A 21,021-nucleotide genomic window follows, 5' to 3' on the forward strand; every position below is an offset into this window, starting at 1 on the left:
AATCAGATCCTAGCTAGTGAGGGTCTTAGGACCGACTAGGCGGTTTTTGGTAAGAACGGCGCCTTTTGCCCGCTGTCCATTGGCCCCACCTGTGGGCCGTCAAGCCGTAAATCCTGATCTGCATCCATTTGTGATTTTACACTGATTTTCAAATCCCTGATTCCCTTCTGTACATACGCAGGTCATGGTTGAGTCCCGCAACTCGGCCGGTGATTTGTTGCCAAGACTCTTTTTTCCTGTACGTGAACGCACGTATACGCTCGTACCCTATAGCTGCTTCTGTGGCTGCATTGGAGAAGCGCCCAGGGAGAGTTTTTCCTTCTTGCATGGTGCGTTGTCTACTCCGTAGGGTATATGAAGGATCATCAAACCTGTTTGCAACGCCTAGGCTTCTGTACATAGTCCTTTTCTAGACTTGAACGTCGTTCTATAACGACTCTTTCAAATAATGGTGCGGGATCTCGTTCCCCCACTTCAAGACGGTCCGCACCGCACGAAGCCACGGCCCCATTTCAATGTTTCCATACATTACAGTTTCGTAACAGGCTTGCGGGCTGCAGATTTTACATCTGCACATCACCAGAAATGACCCTCAACGGTCAAATCGAATGTGTTCTGGATTTGTGATTTTCTCATTTTGCGAGTCTAATTCCCCGTCGAGCCCTCTTTTTCAGTCTCGGGGTCTGCACTTGTGCATGTCGACAGGGGAATAGAAAACATCTCATCCAGTCCACTTTAGGGCTGCAATGGTCAACTTGGACTGGAGATCACAATCATGCATTCACAATCGCGCTATAGAAAATAGCGTGTCGGTGTCTTTTTGCCAATTCCAGTCTGCGGTGCTTCAGAATTGACTCACTGTCATTTGCAATAATTCTTAATCGGTCCGATGAAATCATAATGAACGGGGATCTTCATAACGGTCGGCTAGTCGGCCGTCGCATTGTCCACTTATCTAAGCACGCCATGCAAGGCCTTGAATTGAGCAGAATGACCAGGGTCAACTGCATTCACCATGCCTACGTACATCAGCGACCACGTGCATAGCAAGGGTAATGATTCTTTGAGGAGAGTCTACGCTTCCAATGAAACATTTGCAGATCTGTTGAGTTCTACTGTCACGTTTCGGGATCGACGAGAAAAGTGGGCAAATGATTGACACCCCATACTTCCCAAGATCGCCATTCCAGAAGGATTCACATTAAGGGGGGCAGTGTCTTGGCAAATTAATTCGAATTAGAAAAAAAAAACGTGGCAATGGAGTCCTTGCCCCGTTAAATCACCAGACGAGGCATTGTATCAGGTTTCTCGGTCCATATCCACTTAGGTCGGAGTTCTCCGAGCGCTCCGCGATCACTCCTTTCACAAGAGAACAAATGTACAGTCAGGTGAGGAGATCAATATGCACGTAACCCGGTCTATGCCAAGAACAGTGTAGTCTCATAACCCATCCCGCACATGAGGATTGACAATCAATCTCGCACCGTACTGTCACTTTCAGTTGAACTTGACCCCCTTTTTGCATCTAGCCCACAGCCGGAGCTATATGTGACTTATTCGCGCAATATCAGAAGGATTCGGTGGGTTTCAACGGCTTGCCAAATGCAGTAATCCCAGTCCTTGGAAAATGCATTGATTTGCAAAGTCTTGGGGCAGCTACATGCTCTGATAGGGGTCTTGGGGCAACTTAGCGCACATCCAATCCAGATCACGGAATTCCGAACCCCTAAATCCACCTTGTTGCCTGATATCTTCCGGGGTAGTCTGAGTTATCTAGATGGAAGATATGACTCGGGTCTGGAGTCACTAGCTGTATGCAAGCTGTAAGTCTCGGCCTCCCGATTCTTTATCATTTTTATACAATATACGACACAGTAGATGTCCTTTCTGGAGTGAGCCCGCTAGTTAGCAGGGGCTATACCACGTGGAATGGAATAAATTGCATGGACCTAAGACCGCCACGGCTAGTTTGGTGACATCAGATGGAGATAGGGCGCATTGAACAAAATAATTCCTTTCGAATACATGCTCCCGGACCCCGGCTTCCTAGTCCGTTACGGAATACATTAAATTGCTATCGCACTAGTAAATAGTACGCTAGCTCGAAGATCAGCAAGCGAATCATGTGGACTGAGGACTGTTCCGTTTTGGGTACTTGGGTGCGACCTTTGTCCTCGACTCTTTATCAAAGCTTCTGGACCTTGATTTCGTTGCTCATGGTTACCATGTTATTAATTAGTAATCTGTTCATTCTGATTTCTATTGACCCTGACATTATGATATTGGAGATACATGAATCACTCATATTCCGTTGCGGTGTGCGAATTGATCATGATCGCCTGATCCGCGGTATGTGACAAATGCGATCGACCGCATGAAATCACTACTGTGCGGAGTGCAGGCAGAAATTTGCGCTTGAAACTTACTACTGCACTACTAGAGCGTCACAGGGGTTTCGATATTGAAGTGCGTATCGAAATGAGTCAATGACAGCCGAATAGATACCTGGTTGGGTCTAGTCCAGGCGTACAACGCTTCATAATCGTCGAATACTAAGCAGCGAACGGACCCTTACGCCCCATTTTAGTCTCCTAAGGCTGTGTACGAGGTACGATTCAAGGGTATTGCAGGCCGCCCAGACTAATGTCTCCCGGCTTGAGCTGGAGCCACTTCAGGCGGGATCGGGTTGATCTCGTTCGTATAAGGTGTTTGTGGCTCCGGGGTGGATAAGAGTGGAACTTAAATACAAATACTTAAGCGGTGGCGAACGAAGTGATATACAGTACTGCTGAGAGCTGTATCAAAATAGATTAAGTAAATTGATTCTGCGTTGTCATCTTTTCGATCAACTCCAATGCTTTTGGGTACTCGCTGCTTTACTTCCCGTTTTGAACGAGATGTTGCTAATAAAGTCATCTGCGTGCAAGGTATATCTTAAGCAGCATACATGTAGGCGTTTGTTGTAAATTATGAGATGAAACAAAGCAGATATTCGTGTTTCAGAAAATTCCAAGATTAGGTCTTTGTTGCCTTCGATATATATATATTGGTGTACGTGCCCCATAGGGCTCGGAACATGTTAGTCGATCAAAGGTTAACCTTCCAAGATTCTTCGAAATCCTAACTTGTTTACTATGATCGGCGAAGTAAATAGGTATATGAGTAGAGACTGTCAAAATAAAATCAATGATTATCTAAATAAAGGATTTGTGCAATAGAATAATAAGTTGCAGCGACTTTGTATGTGCCGATGTCAGTGACTGGCCCCACACGATATGGCAACCGCGTCTTCAAGCTCCCGAGCTTTTGCCTCCTATGGATCTTCTATCAGTCTTGCCTGGCTTCGCGACAAAACCATACGCACATCTCCTGCCTTCGTTAGAGCGCAGCAAACTGACAACCGTCGACCTTATCACCCTTGACACGCTTGAGATCGCGAAACGCGCTCATGTCCCGCCCGCAGACGTGCGGCGGCTATGCGTCCGCGTTGTCGAGGCGCTGCACGCCGACCTTGGCTTCCAGAAAACACAGACAAACATAGGCTCTGCGGAAGAGAAAGAGCCTAGTTCGAGTCTCAATGCAGATGCTGCTGTTACCCTCGGCCCCTCGATCAATCTTCAACCGTCGCGATGGGAGATGATCAGCACCCTGGACCCCACCATGGATGCGCTCTTGGGAGGCGGCATTCCAACAGGATACCTGACGGAAGTGACAGGCGAAAGGTCCGTGGTGATGAATTCATTCAATACAATGTTTCTGACAGATAGTCTCCTGTCTGTAGTGGCAGCGGCAAGACTCAATTACTCCTTAGCCTCCTCCTCGCCGTTCAGTTAGCCAAACCCCGTGGATTACAGAAGCGTGCTATCTACATATCCACAGAGCATCCGTTAGCCACAAATCGTCTCTTCCAATTACTCGAATGCCATCCATACCTCTCGACCCTCCCCAAAGACCAGGCCCCGACGTTTGAGAATATCCTCTCTATCAACGCCATGGACCTGGAGACGCAAGACCACATCTTGAACTACCAGCTCCCGGTTGCAATTGCAAAATACAACGTTGGACTAGTCATCATGGACTCACTCACATCGAATTACCGCGCTGAGCATACCGACCACAGCATACTAGCCCTTTCCAACCGATCCACTGCGCTCGCCAAGCTAGGCCACATGCTCCGCAACCTCGCTGTAAAAGAGAACATTGCAATTGTCATCGCAAATCAAGTCTCAGACCGGTTCGAGACCGTCGAAACCATTGTCAACGATGTCCCACGTTCTGCCTTGACCCCAGCAGTTCGGGAATCTGGTGTTGCCTCGCCAATCCCTCGAAACAGATCCGATATACTAGGCCCATCAACACAGTCCCCATATGATGCCCCCTCTTCTTCCCCAGCTTCATCACAGTACCCACCCGAAGATGACAAATTCGCCGGCTCATATCTCGTCGGGAACCCGGCCCGGAACGACCTCATGAGCCTCCTGCACCAGGAACGCTTCTTTACTGGCTGGGGAGATACTGAGTATCCCAATACATCCTCCCTTAAGACCCCAGCGCTGGGCTACTTCTGGTCAACGCAGATCGCATGTCGCATCGCGTTGAAGAAAGAGACTCGCTCCATATTTGTGCCTTGGGATGGTGCCTATCCTCTATCCACACCTTTAGAGCAGATGGGGCCCCCTCAAGAGCAGGTGGAGAAGGTACCTGAAGTAAAGTCTGCATTTGCTACTGCCCGGCAAACACATACTGGGGAAGTCACATCAGAGGCCCCGATCTCCAAGGAAGAGAAGTCTGCTTCCCAATCCCCCAAAGAACCCTCGCCAGCACCAGTTCCAAGACCTGCGTCTCCGGTTGTTCCCGAGCCAGAGCAAATCACAAGACGAATCATGAAAGTGGTATTTGCTCCTTGGACTGCTGGATCGAGGGGGCATGTGGCCGACGGAGATGAAGCAGAATCAATACCAAGGCCAAAAATGAGTGAGACGGGATTTGAGATTTGGAAAGGAGGGCTGCGCAGTGTCGAGCCGGAAAAGTGACATTCACCGGATCTAACAGAATCTAAAGTTTAGAGGAGATATTGCTTGCCATCTTGTTTATATTTGCATAGCATGGAGAATGACAATTGCATAAATAGACAGAAATATCCATCGGTTTACTGGCTCAAGAACGGAACCAAAACCAGAATCAATATAGGTACCACAAGGAACTTAGAAGGAATTGGTTTTACAATTTTCTCTAATATTTTCATTGACAAATGAAACATGCTCTAGCCTTAGGGTATATGTGTATGCTGTCCTGTCTGGTCGACCCAAACTCTATTGAAACATCTTGGGAGGTCCATAAATTGGCGCAACGCATAGCTATAAAGTGCTACTGGCCGAGCGAACCACGACATAGCTACCACAGGCTGTCATGGATTTAGGACAAGATGTATAGCTCATAATTGCAAGAGACACAAGGGGATTTAGAAATGATGCCTAATGCATTCAAGCTTTAGCTCCATAAATGATCCGCAGATAGAACACTAAACAGATCTAGTATGAATCGCGCCATGTCCAAAATGTTCTTTCTACCATCATGAACTTATACTTTCGCACCATTCACGAATAAATACCAATCAAAGCTATAACCTATGGGTTTCAAGTGATGTCAAATTATGATCACACGATCAAACCAATGAAGTGGCCCTGATATCCAATCCCGTGGATCTTTTTACCCCGCAACCCTGTTTCTAACGGCTCTTCCTTGTTTTGTCTTCCACGTCACGCCACTGAACCACTGCATTTCTAAGAGTCTGGAGATTGAGATTCTTTACTTACCTTTCATCTCATCTTGTGAGGACAACTCAAGCTCTGAGCTTGATCTGGAGCTCGAAGCCGCCGAAATGGTCTGCTTGGTCTTGATGAATGACCTCGCTCTTGAATATTGTTGCCTGGACTGAACCCACCTGGAGTTAACTGAGCAGCTTTGATCTTGTCAATTCCACAGGACTGCATGGGACCAAGCTCGACTCGATCGAACTAACGTGTCGGCTTACAGTGACAAGGCTACGGTATGAGATTATTCGATTATTCAATTACAAGACGAAAGAGAAGATTCAAGATTCGATAATCAACAGGTCTCGATTCAGATTTCAGAAGATCATTATTCATCCCCAAATTACCTCCCCTCTGCTCTGTTCACATCAAGAGATCAACGCAGAAAAACAGGAAATCAAGACAATCTAAAGAGAGAATCAACGAGAGGAGGTTCTAGGGATGATCCCTTCAACCAAACCATCTTGACATCTATGCCTCGCCAATACCTCACATGTTTTGTGTATGCGCGCCGGTCAAGTATACACCAAAGATCAACAAAAAAAAAAATAAACAAAGACATCAATAAAGCAACGACAGATTTTCGCTTCCAAGTCCAAATATGAGAAAAGATGCATATGTGACCATCTAATTGGCCATCTTGACGGGAGGGAGACCGATGCCGTTGGTGTTGCGGAAGAAGAGCACACCCTGGCCTTCACCGGTAGCACCCTCCAACGGCTCAACCCACTGGCAGGTACGGGCGCTGGTCCACATGGCCTTGAAGAAGCCGATCCAGCCAGTCTGGGCCTCGGTGCGGTAGTGGTTGCCCATGACGCCCTTGATGGCCTCGGAGGCCTCATCGGCATTGTAGAAGGGGATGTTGCTGACATAGTGGTGCAGGACGTGGGTCTCAATGATACCGTGGAAGATGTGGCGGCCGACGAAACCGAAGTCACGATCGATGGTGGCAGCGGCTCCACGGGCGAAATTCCAGACCTCGGGCTGGTAGTGGGGGAGAGTGGGGTCGGTGTGCTGGAGGAAGGTAATGGCGACTAAATGAATGTTAGAATGCTGATATCAGAGAATTTAGGTTGATGGAAAACTTACCGAGCCAGTGGTTCACCCAGAGGTAGGGGATACCGTACCAGACAAGCAGGTTGAGCCAGCCGAACTTGGAGCCGATGGTGTAAAGAAGGGCACCGGTGAGGAAGAGACCGAGATCACTCAGGGCAATCAGCTTAGCGTCCTTGGCCTCGTACAGAGGGCTAGCGGGGTCGAAGTGGTTGACACCACCGAACCATCCGTTAGCCTTGCCCTTGCCACGGCCCTCGGGCTGCTTGGCGTGGTTGTTGTGGCCAGTGACGTTGGTGCTGAGGTACATGAGCCAGCCGAACAGCTGCTGAGCGATCAAGTGGCTAGCAGTCAGGATGGGAGTCTCCTCCATGAGCTCGCCGAGCTCGTGCAGGGTACGACCAGTACGGGTAGCATACTCTTCACGGGTCTTGGGGACGAAAACCATGTCACGGGCAAGGTTACCAGTGGCCTTGTGGTGCTTTCCGTGGGAGATCTTCCAGGAGAAGTAAGGCACAAGCAGGAGAGAGTGGCAGACCCAGCCAACGGTGTCGTTCAGCACCTTGGAGGGGGAGAAAGCCTGGTGACCACACTCGTGGGCCAAGACCCAGACACCGGTACCGACGAGACCCTGGATGACAGTGTACAGGGTCCACAGAGCCACGCGAGCGGGCATGAAGGGGACGGTCTCGGGGGTGACATAGTTGTGGAAGAGGTAGAAGACGCTTCCCAGAATGGCGAAGTCCCGGAAGACATAGTACAAACTGGTGATGGCAGAGCGGTGGAAGCAGTGTGCGGGGATGGCATCACGGATCTGCTTGATGGTGAAATCGGGAATCTTGAACTCATTGCCCAAGGTATCGACCAACTTGGCCGCCTCCGCCTCCGAAGCCATGGAGGACAGGGAAGTCGACGAGGGCGACTGGCGGGGGCTGTCGAAGGGCGAAGCCGAGACCGAATCAATGATGGACGAGTCGGTGGTGGGGTTGCGGCGAAGCGCAGTGCGCTTGGGAATAGCAGTGGACGACATGGCGAAGACAAGAAATTTATACAGTCACTCTGTACTGTGTCTCTCCGATGCTATTATACGTTCGTCCAATCGACTGACGAAAATTCCGTGCTGAGGAAGGGGGGATGTAGGAGGTGCGTTGGATTCGAGCTAACCCACGCAGTTCTCTCAACAGCTATATGAGCGGGGGAGGTCAGTGTCCAGTTCTCGGTCAGTCCGAGAGTGCATCAACATACCTAAGGATGGAATTTTTTTTGAACCTGTGGTTACACAAGTTTCAAGATTGACGATTATCCCCGAGGTTAAAAAGGCAAGGGAAAGGAGGAAGGTTAAGAAATTTGCAGGCGCTAACCCCGAGAAGAAAGGAAAACGAACCGAGCAAGAAAAAGGGAGAAGATCAGCTTCGAGAATGTCAAGAAAAAAAAGAAAGAAAAGGGACCAAAACTGGGGGTCCATGGGTCCGTGGGGGATACACGTACGGTCACGGTATGATCAGTACATTATCATCAGCCCTGAAAGCGGCCTTCCCCTACAATCAGTGGTGAAATTTGTGTAAAGTTTGGTAAACCTGTTCTGCAAAAAACCCATCCCCACTTGATTCCATCCCCATCAAAATTGACAATCAAAGATTTTTTATTCTTTTCTTACGCTGTTTCCATACCGCCGTATCCCGACAATCGCCATACTGTGAACATCTGATTCGATCCCAAAATTCCATAATATCCTGCATGAACTCCTCTTCCAGCCGATCTCACAAACATGCATCCACCTTGGTTAAAACTCTATCATTGGATTATGTTGGGCAGATCGGAGGCGCCACAGCTGCGGCTTAGCCAACAATTAAAGGTGAAAAATACTCGGCCCCACCGAGTGGTTCTTCAGGCCTGGGGGGGGAACTTTGAACTTTGAACTTTGAACTAGTGGAAATGCCTATCGTGGCGACAAACCGGGATCGGTCCTAAACCTAATTGAGCTCTCAACACTTAAACCGGAAATTTAATTCTACTATCCACCATACACGGTCCGGATGGTTCCAGTATTTAAAGTGTCAAAGATAAGAGATATATCGATTCATCTAGGCTGTGATAAATCTCATCAATGAACCCTTGACTGCATTCCAAGGTTTCTACTTTCAAGATAATTTGTAGGAAACCTTGAAATCTTCTGATATTCATCACATGCGGGCCCGGGTGCGTAGATCGACTGCCTCGGCGGGTCATTTTCGTGCTCGCGCCCATACAATATCACGCTGTGGATTGGTCCACGCTGTTTGGTGGCAATTGACATGCGCCGACATGTGATGGTTCATTGAGAATCTGTTGGAGGTATTGATAGGTAAGGAGTGGAGTATTTTACATATCTTACACACCTACACTTGGTCGTATCCTGAAAGAATTACCTAACAAAAAAGTAGGACATATACTACAGTATGAGCTATATTTGATATCCTTCTTGACAAATATGAACCAATTCTAGGCCTTCCAATCTCATGATCACCTTTAGACGGTGTAAGATTGGAGATAACTCGGCCGGTGTGGCGGATACTCTCACAAGGGGGGGGGCTTGTTGGGCCGTGGCGGGACCCGCCGAGTGTTTTGTTGAGGAGCCCTCACCAATCAGCGGGCCCCCACCTCTGTCATTTTGCAAAACGCAAAACAGGAGCTTTGCCCACGTGTATTGACAATCTTAGGGTTTACGTTTACCTTGTTTAAGAGCACTCTATACTAATACATTAATGTGAATAGGGGTAAATTGCATGTAACACAATCTCCTATACTGGTGGCTATGGTTGTACAAATTCATATTCATGTCTCGTAGATCTATATACACGTCCATCTGGCATGCGCAAGACCGGAAAAAGCAAGCAATAATGTTCGATCATTAATGCACTTCTGCTCGTCGCTCCGAATCCACTAGCCACGACGCCCCACCTGGACTGCCCGAGGCGCTGAGACTGACCGTGGTCTTGCGCAGATCTGGCAGCACTAGGACCGTTTCCCCGTGATTGCGATAATCCACTTCACAGGGAATGGGGTGCCGCTGATTAGGCCCCCCGGGGGTTCCCGTGGTGGAATCCGTCTTGGCTGGTGAGGGGGTGGGCAATTGCGATGGGGCAAATGTGCGAATTTCCAAGCCGGGCAGCAGGAGATGACCGGGTTTCTGGGGGAGGAGAAGAATGGTAAAGCGGGTGGTTTCGCCCTCGCGTGCTAGGAAGTTTCCGCGTCGACGACCTCCTAAGAGCCAGAGCTCGGGATTTGCGTGGATCTCGTAGGAGCATTCTAACGGTTGTCCTGCATTCTCTTGGTTTGTTGGGGAGCACCAACGGCGGGTGTGGCGAAGGGTGAGCTCGGCTGGAATCATCTGGCCCACGGCCGCGTGGGAAGAGCCAGAGGATACATCCAGTCCTGGCTGGAGCTGCAGCTCGGCCGTGTGAACCACTTGGATCTCGGGAATTTCAACAGGGATGATAATACAGCGGGTGGGGATGGTAGGTTGAGATGGGAGTCGAATAATCGAGTTGCTCTGTGGGGAATTAATACAAAGTGAATGAAAGGATAGGTGGGAATGTATAGCAAATCAACTTACCTCGTGCCACGCCATCAGCCACTGGCGCACGTCCTCAGTGCGTTCCTTAAGTCCATCCAACAATTCATCCCAGCGCACAGTCCGGTAGGGGAGCATCTCCAATTCTCTTACAAGGCCAATCACTTCCATGTCTGAGGTAGATAGTCGAGCCCGGAAAGTGCCGACAAGATGTGATGCAAGTAAAGATGCATATTGACTGTAGGGGCTCGACTGAATTGCAGTCAAAAATAGCTTCTCAATGGCATCAAAGCACTCATCATCCACACATGTGAAGTCAACACGCAGGCGGAGACTTCGTTTGCCCAAGGCAGGGGCATCGGTCGATGTGGCCGTGCTCCCTAACGGACGAATCTTGTAAAGGAGGGACGCAGGCTGCTTTGGGAAGACGTCCAGAGCGACGGGGCCCGTGATACTAGACTGCACGTCATAGGCCTTTGAGCTGGGCAGGCTGCAATTGGTGATTCGCAGAGGGATCATCATGGCGGGGCTGACTGTGAAACGTGAGAAGAGGATTTCATCCTTGAAAATGTCCTGCACGTTCACCGAGATGGGAAGCGTGGCAACAACGTTATGCATGGTCGAAGAAGCAAATCGACCTTTCTCTGTCTCGTAAGTGACTTCTGCGCGTGCGGAAAGGGTTGTAAAAGCTTCTTCCACGGTGTAAGGAATACGTAGTCGCACAAACGATCGTGTTGGCAATTGTGTAAACTCTATAGTTCCAGAGTCGTTGTTGGCCACGACGTCTAGCTCACCTTCCACAACCTCTGCCTCCGCGATTCGGAGACGGAGTCCTGCTGTGGCCGGTCGTACACGAACAGTGCCGCTCTTGATGTCATTTCGCCCACTGGAGAGTTCCAGCTCCAGTGTGCGCATAGCCTCTAGATTGATTGAGTGTGGTGACACAATCTTCGCCTGCAGGCCATCTGGCGGAGGGTAGCAGTAAATGTATGGGCGGTGATCGGTGCCATCTGCATCGTTTGCCTCCCGGAATCCAACTGGTAGATATGAATGTTGGTTACTGTTGAATGCGAAAACAAGATTCCCAGATTTCATCTCTAGGCGATCTACAAAGTATTTGCCTTGGAGGGTGGTCTAAGTTAGGGTTAGCCATGATAATCTCACTAATCATCATGAAGAGGGTCGACTTACCAGAGAGTCAATGAGAATCTTCGTCTTTGTCGACTTAATCACAAAATTGGTAGATCCTTCAATCCAATGCTCCGCATTTTGAGAGGGACTGGCGCTGACCAGTCTGACCTTGATTGAATCTATGTCAATTTGCGGGCCCAGTAAAAAGCGCAAACCCATCTGAATCTGGAATCCATCCTTGTCATCATAAAGTCGAATGGCAGGGTCAACTTGCAAATCCGCAAAGAAGTCAACCAAAGATGTCGTAACGTCCTTTTGTAGACATCCCAGACCTTGGAAAAGATCGGAAACATATCCAGAAAGCTGTTCCTGTTCTAACATTGAAGTTGGCGTAGACAGGGCTCTCTGTCTATCTGATAGCTGGGATTGTGAATATGAAGCAAACTTGGAGAGCAGCTTCAGCACCATGCGGACATAATCTTCATGACGCTTGAGTTCCTTCAAGCACCGGGCATAGAGCTCGAGCATGGTACCCTCCAGGACAGTCCAAGTTTTACTGCCGTAAAATGGAGCCATCTGGTGGAAATATGAAGCAGCTGTCTCGTAATCGGCCTGACGGAACCGTAGAATGGCAATGTCGGCGAGTGCAAGTTCAGCAGAGTTAGCACGGCTCGCTGCCATGTTGTGGCAGATAATGCGATCGGTGAGGTCCTCGTAAGACGACCAGAATGTATCTATGGATTTCAGTGCAGCCTTCAGTGCGGGTAACTCGATTCCAACCAGAGAGGACTGCTTTGTCTCTGTATCCTCTCGTGGCTTCGAATCCCCGTCATTGTCTAAGGAGACATTCGATAGACTGCCTGTCCCAGAGCTATGACTATCATCAAAGAGGAGACCAAGATCGGTCCATTTCTCTGACCAGCCTCGTCGACGCGCAATCTCCTCAAGGGATCTCCGCGCGAACAAAAATAGTGCCCCCCTTCCAGATGCCAGCTGTTCAGAGCCGGTCTTTTGAGTGATAACAGGAGCTTGCTTTGGATGTTCTAAAGTCATTCTGCGCTGGAGCGATCCTACATCAGACATATCCTGCGTCAACGGACGACCAGGACGAGAGGAACCTGATGCCAGTGAGCTATTCCGGCGAGGTACCTCGGCGCGACTTTCTGTCATCGGTGCACCTGAGTTCGAGGCATCAGCAACCTGTGCCACCGCGTGAAGAGAGGATTCGGGAATTGTGAGACTGGTGGTGTATGTCTGATCCAAAATTTGCAAGGCCGCTGAATAGGCCCACGAAGACACAGCATTGTTGATGAAGTTTGCCTTGGCCTCGTTTTGCACATCCTCCAAACCAGCCTCGAGGTCATAGCGGAGCGTTCGCGCGGCGAGACTGATGAACTCCGTGGATCTTTCACAGATCTCCGAAAGCAGCATGAGATTCTCCGGTTTCTTATCACGGGTAGCTGTTTCATTTCCAAGGAGTGATGGAGCTCTTGCAGCTCGTAGAAGCAAAGCCAGTTGCCGAGAGAAGAGATAGGTGCGGAAGTTAAAGATGGAGATGTTGCTTCCTAGGATCATTTCCCGATACGGCATCTTGGTGGAAATAAGTGGGTAATCCTCTGGTCGGATCTTTAGTTGGGAGGGATCAGTTTCCTGACTGTCATCGGCCACAGGTCCAGCCTCCAGTGCTTTTTTGGCTTCTTCTATCAGGATACTGCTAGAAGTCAAGAGTTCACCACCATGCTGACCGCCATTTCCTTCGACTTGATCTCGAATAGCCGCATCTAAGCCGGCAGATAGCTCATCATACCCAGCCAGCGCATCATCGAAGAGACCAACATTCTCAAATCCCCGCGCGAGGCCCTCTTTGAGTATAAAGAAGGTGCAAAAGTTCCACCCAGGAAGACTGCGCTGAGAATCCTTTTCCTTGATATCTTCTTCATACTGAGCCACACGCAGATCGAAGGAAGCCAGAATTCCATTCTTCATCTTGTCAATCAAGTCTTCCAGCTGCTCAACCAATTCAGGGGATTTGGTCGTCCCTGTCTTGGGCAACCGAAGCTGTGCCACACGATCCACAGCGGTCTTGGAAGACCCATTGAAGTCGGCTTTGACCTTCTCCAGGATGGTAGTCGTACCCCGCCCCCATTTCGACGTGGGTGTCGGTGCCTTCTCCGCACCGTCTCCGTCCTGAACCACATGTAGAATAAGCCACTCGAAGGCATCGTGCTTTTCTTGACTGCTACCAGCGGTTCCAGTCGACTGCGAAGTACTCGACGCGCCTTGGGCCTTGATCCATTCGCGTAGTGTTTTGCGCGCCGTGGCTTTGTATGTGTCGTTATCGTCACAGCGGAGGAGGAAGACCTTCAGGTATGGAGTTTGTCGCAAGCCAGGGATCTGGTGTCGCCTGTGTGTAACTGTGCCAGTGCCAGCACCATCGCTAGATGGCTTGGGTTCAGCACTCTCAGTCTGTGCCGAAACAAAGCCGATGCGGAGCGATTCGATTGACCGAACGGGTCGGGTTGGTGATTTCCAGTGGAGGTTCTTCAGGGGGAGTTTCGATTCGATAATGGATTGAATTTGGGGGAATAGGCCTGACGGATCCGTGTATTCCACTTTTCATCATACCTAATTAGCGCTGATGTCTCCAAAGTCCTCATACTTGGGGGTTTGCTACCGGTCACATTGCTCGAGGCCGCCTGCGAGGGGTCCATGATTCCCGGGCGCAATTCGAGAGAGGGCCAATGGCACTCAGAGCATTCCGATCCAAGTACCACAAGCTGCTGTATACCTCACTATACTTTGAGAAAGTAATGGTGAAGTCGCGGGGTTGTTGAAGTTGCAAACTCCCCGAGGCCAGCTATGGGGGCGCACAGGCCGCATCTTGGCATTGTCTATAACTTGCCCTTTTGGGGGGTGCCCAGGTGGTAATCAACTTATGATCCTGGTCTCCTTTACTTTTGCCAACTTTTACATCCGGTGATCTTGTTAGGGAATCCCGATCATGATGATTAGGATACACATACACTTTTACAATTGCCTCAAGAGAAATTTACATAAATATTGATTGGTCTATGCTCAATACAAAAAGGCCAGCAAGGACCATGCTTCTGCAAGCTTGAATGTATATGTAGTCGTACCCTGTCATTATACGCAAAATATAACAAAAAATAGAAAATGTGCCAATAGGGGTAGATGGGGGGTGTAAGTCGCTCAGATAAAAACACCGAATTCGCAAATGAAAGAGAGAAAAAAAACAAAGGAGATCCTAGATACCTATTTCCACAGCCCGCTGTGCATAGCGAGTCTTCACAAAATCAAAGCTGTCCGTGACGCCTTGCCAAATTCCAGGTACATAGTTCCGTACCCATGCGCAAATAACCAAGAGAAGAAGGGGAATCTAGAAAGGGTCAGTTGACTGTTTTGGTCATTTACAGATACCAGAGGACTCACCCAAATGAAATAGAGGTTTCGATCGCTACCCAACCCCTTCATGCGACGGGCCTGATGCTCTCGAAGATGCTTCTGCTGCTCCCTTGAAATGAGCTTCTTCCCAATGGTGATATCCTTGAGCTCATCCTTCGCCGATCGTGGGCGTTCGGGGGGTAGAGGCGGCAGCCGCAGATGTGGAGGCAACAACAGTGTTCTGAGCTTCGAAGTGTTCATCTAATGCAGCCTCTGTCGCTGCACGTAGCAGAGATGTTTTCTTCATCTCAGCCTCGTCCACACGAGCCTGCTGGTGCGGATATAGTTCATCGTAGGAAGGCGGCTGTGTATGGGTTTGGGCAGTGTTGCCCTTCAAGTAATCCCACCAACCATCAGCCACTGGACGATGAGGCACAAGGTTAGTGATGCGGCGCATCATCTGATTGGCCTGATAGTCCGGTAAAGCGGGCAGTGGAGGCAGAGCAGGCATTGGTGGCAAAGCAGGGATATTGGGGAAAGCATTAGCCATACTCTGCTGGAAGTGATTGATTTGTGCAGCCAGCTGATTTCGCCATGCGACGACTGCCGCGGGCGGAGAGAAGCCTGGGGTATCAGCATGGCCCACCACTTGCTCACCACCGTCCACAATTGGGGGAGCGACATCTTGGTGCATACTCGATCGTCGAGAGGCGCTGAAATGGAGAGGCATTTCATCAGAATCCTCGCTGTCAAAGTCTTCACTGTCTTCCAGCTCTTCCGAGTCGTCAACCGCGTGGCCGAGGGACCCAGAAGCGGATGACGCCTCCCAAAGGGAACTGAGCGAAGCAGAGCTGCTGTGCCTGCGGCGTGAAGTAAGAGACCCTGCGCTGCGAGAACGGTAATGACGAGAAGGCAACAGAGCAGCCTGGTGTGTAGGCAACGATGTAGCCAGGTCAGCAGGAGTGAAGCCACGCACGCTCCGAGCATTAGCGTTGGCACCAGCCAGACGGAGTCGATGAACAATGTGGGCATGGCTGTGAAGAGCAGCCAGATGCATTGGTGCATTGCCGGTGTTGTCCTGCACATCGGGATTGGCACCGCGAGCCAACAATCCCGCAACAAACCGAGTCAATCCCATAGAAGCCGCAAAGTGCAGGAGAGTCTGTCCGGTCAAGCTGCGAGAGTTGAAGCGAGGCGGCCGCGGGCTGTCATCAAGATCGATGAACTCAAGATAGGTCAGCATCTTAGAGTCAAGATCGCTGAGCTTGCCCTGAGCCTCCATTCCTGGTACTTGCCGCTGATGACCACCGGAGGAACCGCCCTGCATGTCTTTTTGCATGTTCAAAAATGCATTCGGATCGCTCCCCATGATCTGCTGAGCTGTTTGGAATGCGTCCGCCTGGCTGCCCAACTTCTGACCAAGGATATTGAGAGCTAAACGGTACATCTGAAGCTCACGATCATCCACGTATCTGAAGAAGAGTTGCTGCTTGGGCATGAGAGGCTGGGGTTGCTGTACTTGGCCAAAAGTCGGGTGTTCATGTTTGAACATGACCGACACTAGACCAGGCTGGAGCGCTGGTGGAGTCAGACAGTTGAGGCACTTGTCTCCCCAGAATGTCGTAGTTGTCGCAAGCGTATCACCGAAGACAACCTCCATACCGGGATAGAAGCCGCTACCTAATAATGTGACCTCTGTACCTCCAATAATTGACCCCTCCGCTGGGACCAGCTTATGGATAACTGAAGGAAGACGGCTGGGCGTGGCAGCAAGGGGAGGCCATATTTGGCTTGCAGAGTTGGTACCAAGAGCGAGCGCAAGATTAGGATCTTGGAAACCGTTGCGACCGGAAGTACCGGGTGTTCCTGGCCGGCTAGGCTGAGCAGAGTTCGGTGCGGACCCCAGAGGCTGATGCGCCAAGCTATCCAAGCTCTGTCGTTGAGCTGGGGTAGGATTGAAGAAGGGATTGTTGTCATTGCTTTGGTTGGGAGTCGGTGGTCCATTTCCGTACTGCCCGTTCATGGATGAAGGTGTCACAAACGGCCGTTCTGTCGGAGAAGCATATCCGCGAGCAGCAGCGAGCTGTGCAGCGTTCATTGCGGCTGATGATGATTGCGGTGTCTCCATCCTTGTCATGGTCAATTCTGATGGTAGTCTCCCAGAACTGCTGTGCTTGCGTCGTTTGGATTGTGGGCCAGGGAAATCAGTTGGCGATGCCTGCCGAGACAGGCTGCGGGAATGGTGTGAAGGCGCAGACGTGCTATTAGCCGAGCCTTGAACAGCAGCAAAAGAGCTTGGTGTAAGCTGGTACTGCGAATTGAACCTTTGTTGAAGACCCTGGAGATCCGTAGGCGACTGAGGGGATGCAAACGCATTATTCGCACCTTTGCCGCTGTCCGGATTCGACCCCGAAGAGAACACACCAACGCCAGGCAACTGAGTTCCATCTGGCAACGAAGGCGAAGGGCCTGTTGGTACTGGGGCGGCAGGAGCTTGGGTCTTGTGATCATCTGTGATCATTATCGAATTGGTAATTGCCTGAGAAACGACGTTGTTCAAGTGATCCTTAATGGTAAAGATAACCTGGAACCCAAGCTTCTCATTCTGGTGCCGACAGTAACAGGCGATTCGCATCGGAAGTTCTACTTGCATCGATCCCGGGGGAGCGGGTGGCATGTCATAGCCAGTTGAAGTGTTCTTAGGCGGCTCGGTCCATTCCTTGATCTCACTTGTGTTGAAGACAATGACCCTCTTTTCCTCGTCCTTTTGGAACAGCTCATCCTCTTCAGGCTTCCGTTGCTTCTTTCGAGAAGCACGTTTCCGTTCTCGTTGTATACACCCTCCGCAGATCACCACGTCTCCACCTTCCAAAGGCTGGTCTTCTTTCGAACCGTTTCCGCTTTGGTATCTTTCACCCCTTGTGCGTGCAAAAGCTCGTTTTAATTTTTCACGATCTTGCATTGCACTAGTGCATACGAGACTTGTATATAGTTGCAGAGTGTCGGGCGAGGGTTCGGTAGCAGCGGAGGCAAGGAATTTGAGTTTGGAGATGGTGTGAGAAGGGAGGCGCAGTTTCTTCACGCTGGCCGGCAGCGGGGATAGAGTTAATCGGATCGGAATTTGAGTTTCAACACGCGATTTGAGGGAGGTCGGATGAACCGTGAGAACGGGCTGGACGGAATTAGTAGTATCCACCGGCTGAGCCGGCGACGAGCCGAAATTGACGGGAAATGGGTATGCAGCAGGCGAGCCGAAGTTTATGCTGGGCGACATTGCTTGGTGTAGAGGTGACTGCCCGTTCATGTTAATGCCGCCGAAGCTTTCTTCCAACAGCGATGACGGAGACTGGGTGCCCCATTGTGGAGCAGCCAATCTCTCTGAATCATTACGAAATGTGCCCGAGAATGGAGACTGTTCTTTGAGACCAAAAGGGAAGAAGGGTGATCCGGGAGCCGGGGCCTGCTGCGGAAGGTTAGAATCAATTCCTGCCAAAAAACTTCCATTCCATGACTCACCGATGATCTGCTTGCGACGGGAGCCTCGTTCGATGGCGCTACAGCGGGAGCTGTCGCAGGACTCCAGAATTGTGATTGGGATGCGTTTGGGGGATTTGGTTGCGGCGGATTTTCGGTTTTCAGTGGGCTGGGGCTGCTCGCAGCGCTTTCAAAATCGAAGGCTGCATCCATAGCCTTGTTGCTCGACTCCAAATCAGGGTCCATGGAAAACCCGTCCATGGGATAAGACGGTTCAATTGTAAATGGCGACTCTTCCTTCACAGACGACAGTTCAGGACGCATCCAATCTTCTGTTGAGAAACCGGCGGAGGTCAACGGATTTTCGCTATGTGCGGCGGAGTTTGTTGAAGCGACCGAAGCATGGCGGTGATGATTGCGTGGGGATTCCGAGGAAGAGCTGCGGCTCGAATTGTCTGGCGACTCTGCTGGTGACTCCGCTGCCATCAACGGTGGTTGTCTCAGGGGGTGTTGGTCTTGATAAGCCTTGGACGACTCCGGGACGGCATTGGAGCGACTGTGGGTGACATGGGCGAATAGATCATCAAAATCTCCTCCAGCAGACCCCGAGGGAATCTCAAGTTTCGTTGGGTCAAGGAAATCCATATTGGCGTTGCGGAATGTAGATTCCATCTCATCGTCCATTATGATAGGATCCAGGGCAGGGAACGTCGGCGAGGAGGGTGCGTCTGATGGTCCCATAGTTCGTTTGCCCTTTCCTTAGTTTGTAAATCGACAGATGTTTACTGCGACCACCCTCCAGTCGTCTTGAATTTGGATGTTGCGATTGTCGCGTGGGTGGTGGGATAGCGATCGGGGAAAGACGGGGCTCCGGAGGAAACGAGTTAGGATGTAGTATCTGTAGAGACTTTCACGCAGTGTACCAGGACCGGTCGTCAATGACCATGGCTCCTGGAACAAGAGTGTAAAAAGTCGAAAAAACGGTTGGGATGAGTAAAGTTGCTGGGGTAAAGAAAGCGACTGCCTGTGTGGAGTCGAGAAAGGAGAGCGGGAAAAGTGTGAACGCGGATCCAGACCGGCAGAAACGGAACGTGCGAGGGGCGAATAAGAACAATCACTTTGTTATTGGCTGGGATTAAGTAGATGAGATAAAGTGGGAAAAAAACAACAGGAGAGAGAAAATAATAAAGCGGTTGATCATATATGTATATCTACCCCAGATATAATCCAGTTCTTCTAGAAAGTTGTTACGGTGTGGATATTGGTACCTGAGGCAGCCAGAAGCGGTGACCAATACGCGGGTTTACAATCACTAAGTTCAATCGCTTTGATTCGTTCTCATTACTGACCATTCTATTTATTTGTTGTTCGATTTACTTCACACCCTCTATTCAAACCGTGTAACCCCGATATGGATTCGTGTTGACTTCCCAAGCTAAGAGTAATGCGCCCGACTGTCCTTGGAATGATCCGCCACAAATGATTCACCCCCCCCCGTAAACCCCTCGCGGCACTAAGCACAGATAAACCGGTGAGTGATTGGGTGCAGCCTGCATTACTGAATAATCCGTATCATGCTCCCTTGTATCACATCACTGTGCCACTATCTTGCGACCAAGACTCCTGGGCGATACTGATAATAGACATCATCATTGATGCAGATCGCCTGCTCTCAGGCATGATCGACTCTTCTACAACGCTATTCGCTGCGCTAGGCCTTAGGGCTCTCTATACGAGGTTTTTTATGTAACAATTGGCTTGAAAACATACGTAGCTGCTTGAGTACCGACAAACATAGTTTGAAGTCAAGAGACAAATAATCATCAGAGATTTTGCGACGTGCAGGCTTATCGGCTCAAAAGCCACACTATTTCAGCCCATACGCGGCCAGATCCCAGGTTCCCAGCCCGATAATAGATTCTCGGGGTCAAAACGCCTTGACAGCTTGTCTTGGCTGCATGAGAGGGGCTCTCTAATGTACGCAATGGACTTTCCCTAGGAACAGATACTTGAAATGCCTGATTCTTTCGCCTGGTGGCTTAAGAATGGGCACCCTACTTCCAGGGTGGCTACAGTATCTCTCTTATCAGAATTCCTGGTAGTCAAGGCGATAAAATTGCAAAGGGGACTAGTAGGTCCGACAATAAGCCCCACGTCAATGTCTCAAACTAGGACTGATGGTACTTTAATGACTCCATATCAATATTGCTTCTAGAGCCTCGAATTAACGGGGCGCTCTCGGACTTCAACATGGGCGGCGTGCCGAGCGCACCCGGTGTTTCAGACTAATTCTCCGCTGCAGTTGCCCCTCTCTATATTATATTGATTGTGGTCAAACAAACAAGGGGCATGGTGGTCTATTCCATCATTTTCGCAATGTACGTAACTCTTCGAATTGATGTCCCAGATCTCGGCATACGATCAGAACCAAGACCCGAACCCCGTGACCCAACGTGATCTGCCAATGGACGTTGCAATGCTGCATCACTCGTATCTAAACCTTGAATCAGTTTGACGTTTGACAGCTCACTAGTGTCAATTGTTTTGTTTCTGAAGTCTATTAATCGAAAGCCGCGTAGTCGATCACACCACTCC

General features: G+C 50.0%; 4 protein-coding genes across 4 annotated transcripts; 1 reads left to right on the plus strand and 3 right to left on the minus strand.

The window, feature by feature from the left end:
* Window positions 1-3,315: 3,315 nt before the first annotated feature.
* Window positions 3,316-5,033, plus strand: N7503_004035 (putative DNA repair protein (Rad57); the record flags this gene model as incomplete). The annotated part of the gene is made up of 2 exons (XM_057063582.1): window positions 3,316-3,722; window positions 3,782-5,033. 2 exons carry the CDS (start codon window positions 3,316-3,318, stop codon window positions 5,031-5,033), a joined length of 1,659 nt encoding a protein of 552 aa, XP_056924497.1.
* A 1,407-nt stretch (window positions 5,034-6,440) lies between these two features.
* N7503_004036 (oleate delta-12 desaturase odeA) lies at window positions 6,441-7,896 on the minus strand (the record flags this gene model as incomplete). Its single annotated transcript, XM_057063583.1, has 2 exons — window positions 6,441-6,847; window positions 6,903-7,896. The coding sequence occupies 2 exons, from the start codon at window positions 7,894-7,896 to the stop codon at window positions 6,441-6,443; spliced, it is 1,401 nt and encodes a 466-aa protein (XP_056924498.1).
* Window positions 7,897-9,651: 1,755 nt separating this feature from the next.
* On the minus strand, window positions 9,652-14,369 carry N7503_004037 (putative TMEM1 family protein). The gene is made up of 4 exons (XM_057063584.1): window positions 14,225-14,369; window positions 11,611-14,162; window positions 10,462-11,553; window positions 9,652-10,398 (listed from the first exon to the last, which is right to left on the minus strand). Exons 1-4 carry the CDS (start codon window positions 14,259-14,261, stop codon window positions 9,757-9,759), a joined length of 4,323 nt encoding a protein of 1,440 aa, XP_056924499.1. The 5' UTR covers window positions 14,262-14,369; the 3' UTR covers window positions 9,652-9,756.
* A 752-nt stretch (window positions 14,370-15,121) lies between these two features.
* Window positions 15,122-19,554, minus strand: N7503_004038 (putative membrane-tethered transcription factor (SPT23); the record flags this gene model as incomplete). The annotated part of the gene is made up of 2 exons (XM_057063585.1): window positions 18,469-19,554; window positions 15,122-18,415 (listed from the first exon to the last, which is right to left on the minus strand). Exons 1-2 carry the CDS (start codon window positions 19,165-19,167, stop codon window positions 15,122-15,124), a joined length of 3,993 nt encoding a protein of 1,330 aa, XP_056924500.1. The 5' UTR covers window positions 19,168-19,554.
* Window positions 19,555-21,021: the final 1,467 nt, after the last annotated feature.

The sequence above is a fragment of the Penicillium pulvis genome, assembly GCF_028828015.1.
Source record: "Penicillium pulvis strain IBT 33274 chromosome Unknown contig_1_segment0_segment0, whole genome shotgun sequence".
Lineage (NCBI taxonomy): Eukaryota > Fungi > Ascomycota > Eurotiomycetes > Eurotiales > Aspergillaceae > Penicillium > Penicillium pulvis.

What these genes read in the sequence shown, in the direction of transcription:
- N7503_004037 (XM_057063584.1), bottom strand. Translation starts at nt 14,261, where the DNA reads ATGGACCCCTCGCAGGCGGCCTCGAGCAATGTGACCG. An exon ending in GGCCTCGAGCAATGTGACCG is followed by an intron (nt 14,163 to 14,224) that starts GTAGCAAACCCC and finishes TATGATGAAAAG; the next exon opens with TGGAATACACGGATCCGTCA. An exon ending in AGATTCTCATTGACTCTCTG is followed by an intron (nt 11,554 to 11,610) that starts GTAAGTCGACCC and finishes ACCCTAACTTAG; the next exon opens with ACCACCCTCCAAGGCAAATA.